The following is a 13,505-nucleotide window of genomic DNA, read 5'->3' on the forward strand; positions in this document are numbered from 1 at the left end:
CGCGTGACGCACGGGCGGCCTCCGCTTCCGGTTCCTGGCGTCGTGCGGCGCCTCGGCGCGCGCCGTCCGCGGGGCCGGTGCGGGCTTGGGTCACGTGCTAGGGGGTAGCGGGAAGGCGACGTTCTTCTTTCCTGGGTTCCCGTCCGCCATGTTTTCAGGCCGGGTCAGCCTTGGTCTTTCCCTGTGAGGAAATGGCCGGGGGATTTCGGGGAGCCCAGGCGCCGGTGCCTCGGCGGAGCCCGGGCTGACGAGGCAGGGCGGCGGGGTGACCCGGAGCAGTTGTGCGCGGGGTGGGGAGGCCATGGCGTCCGGCAGTAACTGGCTGTCCGGGGTGAATGTCGTGCTGGTGATGGCCTACGGGAGCCTGGTGAGGAGATCCCCCACCCCCTCCTGCCGTCGCGTCTGAGCCAGTAGAGACCCCTGTCGTGGGCGCTCCCCCGTCCGCATCCTGCACTCCCTCTCCTGCGCCTTTTCTGGGCTTGGACTCAACCTGCCCCAGGAGTTCCTGGGGACCGAAACCACCCCCTCGGCGGCCCCGCCCTGCCCCGCCGGGTCCCCGCGGCCCGCCCCGCCCCTGCCCTGCCGGAAGGTGTACCTCGAAGCACCCCTGAAAGCCACATCTGGGCATTTAAAATGGAGGCGTGCCCCCCCCCTTTAAACTGTCTTTTTTATTAAAGATTCCTTACTTCTCTCTTATCTTTTGGACAGGTGTTTGTCCTGCTATTTATTTTTGTGAAGAGGCAAATCATGCGCTTTGCAATGAAATCCCGAAGGGGACCTCATGTCCCTGTGGGACACAATGCCCCCAAGGTAGGTCCTTAAGGCATGAGATGGGCCTGGTTCTCCAGCTCCAGCGGGGCCTAGCAGGAGATGTCTTTTACCTTTAAGATGACTTCAGTGCCCATGTTTTGTCGTCCTTGACCCACGCGCTCACCTTGGTGGAGGGAGCGGGAAGGGTCAGCTCGGTCCCCGCTCACCGTAGTGGAGGGAGCGGGAAGGGTCAGCTCGGTCCCGGGTTAGAGCTCCGTGCTGCGGGGCAGCTGCGCTTTACCCGGGAACTTGAGTGTTTGCATCTGCGGAATGAAAGACTTGGATTAAAATTGCCAGCTCTGTGGTAAGAGTTCCAAGTTAAACGTTGTGTTTACTGTGTAAGATTTGCTTTAGGATGGGGTTAGGGGTTACATTAGCCCAGATCCATGAGAAGGGCTGCCTTGACGGAACTTTAGATGTTCGAGGGCCTCATAAAGCATGTGATTCCACCATTCGGGTGACAAACTGAAACCCGAGAAAAGGAAGGCGCTTACTCCAGGATATACAGACCGGAAATAACCAAGTGGTCTTTTTGTCTATACTGTCTCCTCAGGTAACTGTCTTCCGTTCCTTGGCTTTGAAATATCTGCTCTCTCTCACTAATCTCTCTCTCTCTAATAAATAAATAAAATCTTAGGGAAAAAAAATTTTATCTCTCCCAAATTTTATACATGCGGGAGCCCCGCAGGTATATATCTAGCTGGCTTTCTAGCGTTTCCACCAGGTCTGACAGGCATCTGACACCTAACCCGTCAAACCAGAAGTCTTGGTGCCCCCACCCTCTTGTATGGCTCTCCCTGATCCCGGGGTCTAGCTGGGATCCGGCTACAGGGGTTAGATTTCCAACGTTTACATGTGCTGTTACTGTGCCGTGGAATGATCTTCTCCAGTCTTCTCTTGGCTAGCTGATTGGCTCTCTAGAGCTTAGCTCAAATGTCATTCCTCTCCAAAGAAGAGTGTTTATTATCTATTTAAAAGTAGGTGCTCTTTTTTTATTTTCTCATAATATCCTGATATTTTTCTAGATACTGTTTTACCACAAATTTTCTTTTACATCTGTCGGTTCGTTCAGTGCCCAGCTTCCGCTAGACTAAGGTTCAAGAATGCAGGCTCCATGCCAGTTCTGTTTACCACAGTAAAGCCAGAGCCTACATATAGTAAGTACCCAATAATTTGTTATTGTGACAAACAGGCTACTGGGAGAATTAGAGCTAGTACACAATTCCCTCAACTCTAGATCAGTGTCCTTTCATCAACCAGTGCTGCTAATCCTCCTTTTTTTGTGCTTTGCTGAGATAGTTCATGGAAAACCTTAAGGAAGGTGTTGTGGTCTAAAACCTCAACAGAGCTGCTTCCACATTCCCTCAGTTCTCCAAATGCCACCTGCCCTCCATAAGAGGGATATAGGGCTGGCTTCCAGCACATCATGAATCAATCAAAACTTTGATTATTTAGGAGCTCTCTGGACTAGATGAGATAAGATCCCTTCTGCTTTAAAAAAATTCTCTCATATAAATTCTCATTTATTGCTGGTAGAACTGCAAATGAGTAAAACTACTTTGGGAAGTAAGTAGGCATTATCTGGTAAGATTGCACATGTACATAATCCATAGTGCAACAGTTCCACCCACTTGTAGCATAGAGAAGTCAATTTTTGTTGATGTTGTACCAGAGGATGTATAAGAGTGTTCGTTTCAGTGATATTTCAAGAAGAAACTGTTGGTCCAAATGTCTACTTGAGAATATATTTATAATAATACACTCGTATTCTGGAATACCATAAGGATTAAAAATGAGCTAAACAACAAATACATGAACACAAATGAAACACTAAAGCATTTTTGAATGAAAAAGTCACAAACTTAAGTGAATTTCAAAAACATGCTGAGTGAAAAAAACCAGAAAGCCATTCATGAAAGAGTATCTACCATTTTGTTCCACTCCATTTATATGAAATTTTAAAACAGGCAGAACTATATCAATAGAAAGTACATAATTGTTGCCTGGAGCAGGGAAGGAGAAGTCGACTGCAAAGGGGTATGAAGAACATTTTGGGGTGATGGAAATGTTATGTATCTTGGTTGTAATGGTGGTTGAGTGGGTGTATTCATTTGTCAAAATTCATCCTTTTACACAAATTGGATGCATTTTATCACATGTAAGTTCAACCTATTGCAATAAAGTATTTAAAAAAAATTTTTTTAAGATTATTTATTTATTTGGCAGAGAGCGAGTACATAAACAGGGAGCAACAGAGGGAGAGAGAGAAGCAAGCTGTCCGCTGAGCAGGGAGTGCAACGTGGGGCTGGATCCCCATGACCTGAGCCAAAGGCAGATGCTTAACCGACTGAGCCACCCAGATGCCCCAAGTATTTAAAATTTTAAAAGACAAGTTGCAAAGGAATTTAAAATATATTTTTCCATTTGTGTAAAATTCAAAAACAGGCAAAGCTAAATATCTTGTTTAGGTTGATAATGTGATAAAACAGTAAAGAAAAATAGATTGTTGACAAATTAAGATTGGTGGTTGCATTCAGTCGGGTAGGCGCGCAAGGCTGCAGAGTCATTGGTAACGTTCTAGTTCATAAACAGGTTAGCAGATATAGATGTTCCTCATAACGATGTTTATGTTACTTAAAACATACATAACACGTATTCAACATATGATATATTTCACAGTGGAAGTTTCTAAAAAAGCAGCAAGAAGTGGCACCTGGCAGGCTTAGTCAGTTAAGCCTCCAACTCTTCATCTCAGCTCAGGTCTTGATTTCAGGATCCTGAGTTCAAGCTCCACGTTGGACTCCACCCTGGGTGTAGAGCGTACTTAAGTAAATGACAAAGTCACAAGAAAATCTGCTGGGGCTCTGGCAACCCTCTTAAGTAAGAGGTGAACTTGGAACTGTTAACAGTGGTTGCTTCTGGGTAAGTTAGGAGTAGCATTAATACCTTTTTTTTTTTTAAATTTACACCATGGATGTGAATTACCTACTTAAAATATTTAATGTACTCTAGAAGAAAGCTTTTAGAAGTTCTGTGGTCCACCAGGTAGGGTAGTCCCCAAGTTATTATAAATCACATACAGGCCTCTTCACAGATTTTTAGAGTATGATTTCCAGTTGCTGTCCATTTTTTCTCTTTCTCTGGAAGCTCTTTATAACACCTAACTAAGATTTTAGACCCAGTTGAGTCAGAAATAATGTTGATGCTGTGGAACTTGAAGAAATTCTGGCAGGTTAAAAGATCTAGCTTAGAGATGTATAGTTTAGAGAAGTTTTTAGAGAACCTAATCTTATCCTTAAATTTTTTAGTCTTACCTGGCAATTTTATCAGACATAGCATTTTTTCTGCTGCTTTTGTCTTAGTTGTTCACTTGCTCTGCCCCATTTCCAGGTTCATGGAAAGCAGAGTATAGGGTAAGTGATTGCATATTCTTTTCTCTGTGTGAACAGGACTTAAAAGAGGAGATTGATATCCGGCTATCCAGGGTTCAAGATATCAAGTATGAACCTCAGCTCCTTACAGATGGTGATGCAAGACTGCTACAGCTAGAAACCCAGGGAAATGAGAGTACGTGGCATGCTCTTGGAGGATACTTCAGTGAGGAATCCCACAACTTCAGAATTCCTTTGCTTTCCGAGCTGTTAGCATAGCTGCTGGCAAAAACCTACCCCTGTGGTTCCTCTATTGCTGGGTATATGTCAGATGTGGGGAGGCATTTTATTAGCTTGCTGAAGTTTGGAAAATCTTCTTAGGGTTATGTCTACGACCAGTCTCTTTTTCAACAGATTGCTACAACTATCTATACAGGATGAAAGCTCTGGATGCCATCCGTGCCTCTGGTAAGGGCTACTTGACAGGATATTCGGGATCCTGAAAGCTCACCTGGGGAAGAGGGAGGAACCCACTATATTAGAATTTGTCCTTTCTGTATGTCTCTAGCTAAGAGGAATTTCCTAGAGTTTTGAGAGGACTAGTTTTATTTTGTCTAAGGAAATGATGGAGGCACATTATTTCTTCAATGAGTGGATTTATTTTGTTCTTTAGACCTTTAGTTTCATGAAATGGATGGTGGTGATTTGCTTGTTTTTCCGCAAAAGACAGGTGACATCTGCTTTCTCAATAAGACCAAGATAAATGGTTCTTGAATTATTTCTGTTCTATGACCATTGTCAAATGTGCTTCATCTCTCCTAAAACGTGGTTTATATTTCAGAGCCAGGATGAGTAAGTAGGAGGATAAATTGGAAAGAGACACTATTAGGTGCCCTTGGTGCAGCTCATAGCTGTGTTGCTACCACCAAACGAGCACTCATACACAGCTCTCTACCTGTGGTCTTCTTCATTCTATTAGAAGTTCCCCCAATTTTTTCATTGGACCCATTTCTAAATTCGAGAGATAAACTAGAAATACTGATAAAGGAGGGAAGTGTTATCACTATTATCTATTATCTCCACAGAGATACCATTTCATGCCGAAGGCAGACATCCCCGTTCCTTAATGGGCAAGAATTTCCGCTCCTATCTGCTAGATCTTCGGAACACTAGTACTCCTTTTAAGGGTGTTCGCAAGGCCCTCATTGATACCTTGCTGGATGGCTATGAGACAGCCCGCTATGGGACAGGGGTAAGCTGGATGGCCACTTTTTCCTTCAGGCAACAGAAGGAATACGGGAATCTCACCCTTCCTCTTTCCTCAGGTCTTTGGCCAGAGTGAGTACCTTCGCTACCAGGAGGCCCTGAGTGAGCTGGCCACTGTGTAAGTTTGAAGGGGAATATGTTGGAGGGGCTGGTTGGAGAGTACGGTAGTGCTGGCCCACCCCCCAGCAAGGTGCCCTTCATAAGCAGTATTAATAAAATCTGATAACGAGCTGTCAGGTCCTGCCTTTCCCTCACGTCTGAAAGCATGTGCTGCTCTCCAAGCTTACGGGGACAGAAGCCTCTCCTACTTTTGTGCTCTCTTTTTTTTTTTAAGTCCAGGTGAGTAAAATGTCAAAAGTGGTGTAACTTTATACCAATAAAGGGGATAAAATTTTTCAGTATAGGGATTTCCTTCTCTTCCAGGGTTCCAGTGTCTTCCTTCTATGTCTTGCTCTGATAAAGTAACTGTTAAGTGCCATCCATTTTTATTAGCACTTAGAGCATTAGGAACTCCGTTTGAAGCTACGGAGTGTCTGTGTTGCAGGAATCACAACTTTTGTCTGGCATCATTTTAAATGTGCGCTAACATAGCTTGGGTGGTATTGTTTATGCAAAGTTGAAAGGGTGGAAAGGGAAAGCCAATGTAGAATAAAAAGTTAGTTACTGGCCTTGAAAAGAACCACCTCTGTTTCCTGCTGTGTTGAGTATGGCTCTTTCTCAAAAGATAAGGGGTATGTCTGTCCTCTCTTATCTGTGTCCTTAAAAATAAACTACCTTGTTCCAAAAACAGAAGGTCCAGTAAAAACTGCTCTAAACAGGAGTGAAAGTGAGCAGGGGAGAGGATGAGAAGGGTTTTTAGTCTGGAAGTCACTTAGGGGACCTGTTCAAGGTACGGTTTCTCTGAAAGCCAAGTACTTTCTAGTTCTCATCTGGGGTCCGTAGAGTCATCAAATTCATAAGGGCAGAAAGGAGATGGTGGGTGCCGGGGACTGGAGGCTTAGGGTTTAATGGGGACAGAGCTTCAGTTTTGCAGCATGAAAAGAGCTCTGGAGATGGACGGTGGGATGGCTGCACGACGGTGTGCTTGTACTCGACACTGCTGAACTGTAACGTTTACAAGTGGTCGAGTGTGTATTTTACCACAATTTTGTTAAGAATTCAGTCCTTTGGGGCGCCTGGGTGGCCCAGCCGTTGAGCGTCTGCCTTCGGCTCAGGGTGTGATCCCACAGTCCTGGGATCGAGCCCCGCATCAGGCTCCTCCGCTGGGAGCCTGCTTCTTCCTCTCCCACTCCCCCTGCTTGTGTTCCCTCTCTCGCTGGCTGTCTCTCTCTGTCAAATAAATAAATAAATAAAATCTTTAAAAAAAAAAAAAAAAGAATTCAGCCCTTGTTGGGCACCTGTGTGGCTCAGTCAGGTAAGCATCCAACTCTTGTGTTTGGCTTGGGTCATGATCTCGAGGTCATGAGATGGAGCCCCATGGCGGGCTCTGTGCTCAGCAGGGAGTGTGCTTGAGATTCTCTCTGTCCCTTTCCCTCTGCCCTTCACCCGTGTGTGCACGCTCTTTCTCTCTCTCTAAAATAAATAAATACATATTTTCTTACTATCTTTTTAAGATTTTATTTGAGAGAGAGCACATGCACAAGCAGGGGGAAGGACAGAGGGAGAAGGCAAAGCAGACTCCCCACTGAGCAGGGAGCCTGACGTGGGACTCGATCCCAGGACCCTGGGATCATGACCTGAGCTGAAGGCAGACACTCAACCTGCTGAGCCATCCAGGAGCCCCAAAGAAACCTTTTTTTTTTTTTTTTTTTAATTCAGTCCTTGGGGTGCCTGGCTGGCTCAGTCAGTAGAGCATGTGACTCTTGATCTTGGGGTTGTGAGTTTGATTCCCATGTTGGGTGTGGTGATTATTTAAAAATAAATTTTTTTAATTTATTTTTTAAGATTTTATTTATATTTGTCAGCAAGCACAAGCAGGGGGAGTGGCAGGCAGAGGGAGCGGGAGAAACAGGCTCCCCGCTGAGCAGGGAACCTGACATGGGGCTCGATTACAGGACCCTAGGATCATGACCTGAGCTGAAGGCAGACTTTTTTTTTTTTTTTTAAGATTTTATTTATTTATTCGACAGAGATAGAGACGGCCAGCGAGAGAGGGAGCACAAGCAGGGGGAGTGGGAGAGGAAGAAGCAGGCTCATAGCGGAAGAGCCTGATGTGGGGCTCGATCCCATAACGCCGGGATCACGCCCTGAGCCGAAGGCAGATGCTTAACCGCTGTGCCACCCAGGCGCCAAAGGCAGACTTTTAACCAACTGAGCCACCCAGATGCCCCCAAAATAAAATCTTTTAAAAAATACTAATTCAGGGGCGCCTGGGTGGCACAGCGGTTGGGCGTCTGCCTTCGGCTCAGGGCGTGATCCCGGTGTTAATGGGATCGAGCCCCACATCAGGCTCCTCCGCTATGAGCCTGCTTCTTCCTGTCCCACTCCCCCTGCTTGTGTTCCCTCTCTCGCTGGCTGTCTCTATCTCTGTCCAATAAATAAATAAAATCTTTAAAAAAAAAAAAATACTAATTCAGTCCTTGTGGGGCATCTGGCTGACTTAGTAGAGCACATGACTCTTAATCTTGGGGCCGTGAGTTCAAACCTCACTTTGGGCATAGAGCTTACTTAAAAAATAAATAGGGGTGGGGCGCCTGGGTGGCTCAGTCCTTAAGTGTCTGCCTGCATCTCAGGTCATGATCCCAGAGTCCTGGGATCAAGCCCCGCATCGGGCTCCCTGCTTGGCGGGAAGCCTGCGTCTCTCTCTCCCACTCCCCCTGCTTGTGTTCCCTCTCTTGCTCTCTCTTTCTCTCTCTCTGTCAAATAAATAAATAATCTTTTTAAGAAATAAAACTGGCTGGCTCAGTTGGAAGAGCATGTGACTTTTTTTTTTTTTTTAAGATTTATTTATTTTAGAGAGGAAAAACAGCGTGAGTGGGAGGGGCAGAGGGAGAGGGAGAGAGAATTTCAAGCATACTCCAATCTGAGCATGGGGCCCAAGATGGGGGTCGATCCCATGACCTGAGCCAAAGCCAAGAGTCAGACACTCAACTGACTGTGCCACCCAAGTGCCCCAAGCACTTAACTCTTAATCTTAGGGTCGTGAGTTCAAGTTCAAGCCCGACAGTGGGTGTAGAGATTACTTAAATAGATGAACTTAAAAAAAAAAAATTCATTCCTTAATTAATGGTTTCTAGAAAGTTTAGATGAGTCTAACAAAGAGGATAGGCTCTGAAATCTGACAGACTTAGATCTGCACCCCAAGTCTGTCACTTGATAGCTTTGTGACCTCAGGCAAGGGGGCTGTCAATTTCCTAACCTGGAAAATGGGGATGTTACCACCATGTAGAGATATTGGGATATCTGTAAATTAGATATTGGGAAAAAACCAAATTTAATGTCCTAACAGGTTGTAAGTACTCAGTAGCCACTTCTGTTCTTATTTTTTGGTGTTCAGTTTTCAAGGGACTGTTTTTGGATTGGGAGTATATTAGCGACGTGCACACATTAGGTAAATCAGAATTAAAAGTTTTCTTTATAGTGAGATGAAGAAAATGTTGAGCCAGAGGCAGGGACTCAGTGGGAAAATTGGTTTCTCTACTACTTCGAAGCCGTCAGATGGGGTTTTAGTAACTCGTTCATAAGATGGACAAGGACAGGGATCGTCTCTGGTTATAGTTACAGTTACAGAATGGATGAGCCTTGAGTTGTATTCTCGTGTTAGTCCTCATTCTGTCCTTGAGCTGCCCTCTCTGTGTTCTCCAGGGTCAAAGCACGAAGTGGGAGCTCTCAGAGACAGCACCAGTCGGCAGCCAAAGACCTAACCCAGTCTCCTGAAGTCTCCCCAACAACCATCCAGGTGACATACCTCCCCTCCAGTCAGAAGAGTAAACGTGCCAAGCACTTCCTTGAACTGAAGAGCTTTAAGGACAACTATAACACACTGGAAAGTACTCTGTGACGGGCTGATGGACTGCTCTGCTGCTGGCTGTGCCAGTGGCTTCAGGTCATCTGGCTGGTGGGCCCAGCTGAAGTGCCACAGTGTCCAGAGCTCTTAAGGTTCATGCCTAGAGGATCATTCTCCAGCTTGTTCTTACAGCCTGTTTCAGAGAATCAGGACTTCATTTTCCCTTGGCAGCACTTTTTTCTGGAGTTGAATTCAGATGTTTTTCTTAATGTTTCCATCAATGCTTCCTTAAAAATCCTCACTTGGTTTTGATTATAGTTCACCTGCCTTTTCCCCCCACTCTTTTCCGGACTATAAATAATCCTAAGAGTGAGAGTTGGGGTGTCAGGGCCTCGTGTCTTCATGTCTACCCCTTTATACATAGGTGAATGGGGACCATTTGGGTTTGAGACATATTAGAGGTGATTGGTGGGAAAGGCGGACACTAGCTGGTGGGGAGGTCTAGTGAGGCCATGCGTGCTACATGGAACAGCTTGCCTGGTGCTCCACTTGGATTACTCCAGGGTGTGTGGAAACGTTAACACAAATTCCCTGACGTGCAAGGATCTGCCCTTACGCTTTCTTTCCATACTGTCTTGAATAAATGGAAAAGGGAATGTTGGCACCTGACATAATCCCATCCCCCCACAGTTATTGGGGATACTGTGGGACAGTGAAGAAATGTCAGACCAATGCACCAGTCTGACATTTAATAAAATTAACAATTAGAAAAGCGTATGATTCATTTCTTTATAGTTGCCTTTTTTTTTTTTTTAAAGATTTATTTAAGAGAGAGTGTCCATGTGCAGGAGCAGGGGGAGGTGCAGAGAGAAGCAGACTTCCCACTGAGCACGGAGCCTGACATGGGGCTGGAGCTGACCACCCTGAGATCATGACCTGGGCCGAAATCAAGAGTCAGATGCTTAGCTGACTGAGCCACCCAGGTGCCTGCAGTTGCCTTTTAATGAAACAGGCATAGAATATATTCTTTAGACGTAGGATCATACAGGGACCCCACAGAAGAAACCCTGAAATTGGGGCCGTGGTCCTTGCTCCTAGAATTGCCTGTGTCACTAATAGAGGGCAAGAGAACCAGGATTCCCTTCAGGTCTCCAGGGCAACAGGCCAGGTGACCAATCAAGTCCTAGGCGCTGGGGTTGTTGTTGGAGGCAAATGTGTTGCTATGACTACTGAATCCTGGGTGACCAACTGGACAGAAGGGAGAGCCTGCTTCGCGTCCTGAGCCCGTGTCTCGCCAGCTTGTGGACATGTCTGTGGAAAAGACAACAAAAGTCGAAGAGGTGTGCAGAGCTGGAAGGGGGCTGGGTTGACCAGAAGCAGTTTCTTGAGGGGCCCGTGATGTAAGTGCTGGCTGCTCTATGCCAGCTCCTCCCTGCATGTTTTATTTGATCTGTTCTGGAAGGAGTAGCACTCTTGCCCTCACTTCCCCTAGGAAGTGACCATTCCCTGTCAAGAAGAGAGGCCCACGGGAAGGGTGCTGGGGATGGGGTGCTGGACGTCAAGGCAGGCAAGCAACTTGCTTTTCTTGCAGAGTTTTCAAAGGGTCCTGGGATTTAAGAAGATGGTTGACAGGTAATTTCTGCTTCTATCCCTTCCCTTACCCCTCAGCTTGACCTTGTCACCCTTGTGTCCTTCCCCCAGCCACCTCTCAGATACACTTCATCCTCGTCCAGGGCTCCTCAAGAAGGAAAGGGGTGTGTGGGTGCAGGAGGCAGCCTTTCAGGGACAGCCTGCCAGTGCCCACTAGGTTGTGCTACCCACACAGTGCTTTTACTGTCTCTTTCTCCCTTTTGTCTGAAGGAAAATCAGATCAAGTTTTTGTTCTTTTATTAAGTGGAATGTAATGCTTTGTTGTATTAATCGTGATAGGTATGCAGGTAAGTGTTTGTTGAGTGAGTGAATGAAAAGACCAAGCTGTATGTCTCCTTCACCTGGGAGCTTTTTAAAACACATGAGCTAAGGTCTTAACCCAGAAGATTCTGACTACAGTGGTCTGGGATCAGGTAGGATAAGCCTGTTTTTAAAGGTTTCACAGATGGTTATACCCAAAGCCAGCAAGGATGGGAGTCCAGAATGATGCAGCCTTTTTACAAAGACAGCTTGATGAAATTTATCAAAACCTAAGATCTCAAAATTCACATAGGCATGGACCTGGCAGCTGTGTGTCTAGGTGACCTTTCATATACCTGCAGAAGCTCTGGAACGTCCGTACACAAGAGTGTACCTGACGGCACTGTTTACAAAAGTGAGAAAGGGGGCGGCTGGCTCAGTTGGAGGTGCACGTGACTTTTGATCGCAGGGTTTTGAGTTCAGGCTCCAGGCGGGGTGTAGAGATTACTTTTAAAAAAAAATTTTTTTTTTAAAGTAGAAACCGTCTAGCTGGTTAAATTATGATATAAAAATACTAGGCAGCCTTTACACAGAATGAAGCAAATCTTTTTGTGCTGGTAGGAAAAGTGCAAACTGTTAAATACTACTATGTATGTGAAAGTATGAGTTCACGGTAAAAACAATAATACTACTGCTTGTATATGACAGAAACTTTTTCTGGAAATGTACACAAGAAACATAACTTCATTGAGAACTGGGGTGGAAACACAAAGCTTTAACTTTTCATTTAGTATATATTTTTTAAGATTTTATTTTTTTATTTTTGTTAACATTTTATTTGCTTAAGGGAGGGAGAGGGAGGAGCAGAGGGAGAGAGAATCTCCAGCAGGCTCCATGCCCAGCAAGGAGCCCGACATGGGGCTCGATCTCACAATCCTGAGGTCAGGACCTGAGCTGAATTCAAGAGTCGGACACTTAATCAACTGAGCCACCCAGGTACCCCAAAGATTTTATTTTTAAGTAATCTCTACACCCAGCATGGGGCTTGAACTCACAACCCCAAGATCAAGAGTCACATGCTCAACAACTGAGCCAGAGAGTCATCCCTCTCTTTTTTTTTTTTTTTAAACCCAATGTATTTATTGAATAGATTCATCACAGGGGTTCAACCAGAGACTTAATTTATTTTTTATTTATTTTTTTAAAAGATTTTACTTATTTATGTGTCAGAGAGACAGCCAGCGAGAGAGGGAACACAAGCAAGGGGAGTGGGAGAGGAAGAAGCAGGCTCCCAGCGGAGGAGCCTAATGTGGGGCTCGATCCCAGAACGCCGGGATCACGCCCTGAGCCAAAGGCAGACGCTTAACGACTGCACTACCCAGGCTCCCCCAGAGACTTAATTTAAAAAGCAGAAGCAAAACAAAAATGACACCACAGCTTAAGAAACAAAATCCTAGACAGAAATGAAGGAAAGGACAGAACATCTAAGGATGAAATAAAAAGACAACACAAGGAGAGAAACTACACAGCATTCTTAGCTGGAGACCTGCTTTGAGTAGGGTTCTTGCAGTTACTTAAAGGCTATAGGTTTTTCGAGAGCTCGATAACCAAAGGGCCATCAATGGTTTCTCCTAACAGGCTCTGGACGGACAGCGGGATGGTCCTAACATCACCCAGGGCAGACCACTTGTCCTTCAGGATGTCCGGGCAGATGTTGCCCTGGGTGTCCACGCTGGGGTGGTAGCAGGGTGTGAGGAACTTCAGCGTGGGTGCGTTGTAGGGGAACCACTGTGGAACTCCGGAGAGAACTTAACACCTCACGTCTTCATCGACTTTGTCAGCTGCTCCATGATGGTCCCCACCCATTTGAAAAGGTCTGATTCAGGGAAGGCAGAAATTCCTTTGTTGCCTGACATCTTGGGTGTCATCAGCTAGCCTCTCGCCTGCAGGGCCCCAGGTGGCCCCCCCCCCCCCCGCCCCGGGCTTGGCTCCAGCGCTGGCGGCAGCTGGATCATGGTTCTGGGAAGCCATCCAGGCAGTGTGGGCGAGAGACAGGAACTCGGACGGCACAACTGTAACTCTCGGTGTATTTCTATATGGGTTAAAATTCTATCTCAGTAAAAAATACTTGATTTTTTTTTTCAACAGGGCAGGGGCACCTGGCTGGCTCAGTCAGTGAAGCGTGTAACTCTTTTTTTTTTTTTTTTTTTAAGATTTTTTTT

At 45.8% G+C, this 13,505-nt stretch overlaps 2 protein-coding genes and 1 pseudogene across 3 annotated transcripts in view; 2 read left to right on the forward strand and 1 right to left on the reverse strand.

Annotated features, from left to right (window-relative positions):
* The first annotated feature begins 20 nt into the window (after positions 1-20).
* On the forward strand, positions 21-10,165 carry C8H1orf43 (chromosome 8 C1orf43 homolog). The gene is made up of 7 exons (XM_002922489.4): positions 21-367; positions 709-810; positions 4,260-4,377; positions 4,596-4,649; positions 5,267-5,433; positions 5,507-5,565; positions 9,252-10,165. Exons 1-7 carry the CDS (start codon positions 302-304, stop codon positions 9,445-9,447), a joined length of 762 nt encoding a protein of 253 aa, XP_002922535.1. The 5' UTR covers positions 21-301; the 3' UTR covers positions 9,448-10,165.
* Positions 10,166-10,295: 130 nt separating this feature from the next.
* C8H1orf189 (chromosome 8 C1orf189 homolog) overlaps positions 10,296-13,505 on the forward strand; it is a 5,736-nt gene continuing 2,526 nt past the window's right edge. The window contains exons 1-2 of one of the 2 annotated variants that reach the window (XM_002922490.4): positions 10,296-10,733; positions 10,985-11,025. In XM_002922490.4, the coding sequence (XP_002922536.1) occupies positions 10,701-10,733; positions 10,985-11,025 (74 nt within the window). In that variant the 5' untranslated portion in view covers positions 10,296-10,700. Of the gene's footprint in view, positions 11,026-13,505 lie in introns of both variants that reach the window. The other variant, XM_034667562.1, reaches the window with a different exon arrangement.
* Positions 12,818-13,314, reverse strand: LOC105239002 (annotated as a pseudogene).

This window comes from Ailuropoda melanoleuca, chromosome 8 (genome assembly GCF_002007445.2).
Source record: "Ailuropoda melanoleuca isolate Jingjing chromosome 8, ASM200744v2, whole genome shotgun sequence".
In the NCBI taxonomy this organism is placed as follows: Eukaryota; Metazoa; Chordata; class Mammalia; order Carnivora; family Ursidae; genus Ailuropoda; species Ailuropoda melanoleuca.

Bases quoted from the DNA above. Each gene is read 5' to 3' on its own strand.
- C8H1orf43 (XM_002922489.4), top strand. From the start codon at position 302: ATGGCGTCCGGCAGTAACTGGCTGTCCGGGGTGAATGTCGTGCTGGTG. The intron at 811-4,259 runs GTAGGTCCTTAA...CTGTGTGAACAG, and splicing joins TGGGACACAATGCCCCCAAG to GACTTAAAAGAGGAGATTGA. The intron at 4,378-4,595 runs GTACGTGGCATG...CTTTTTCAACAG, and splicing joins AGAAACCCAGGGAAATGAGA to ATTGCTACAACTATCTATAC.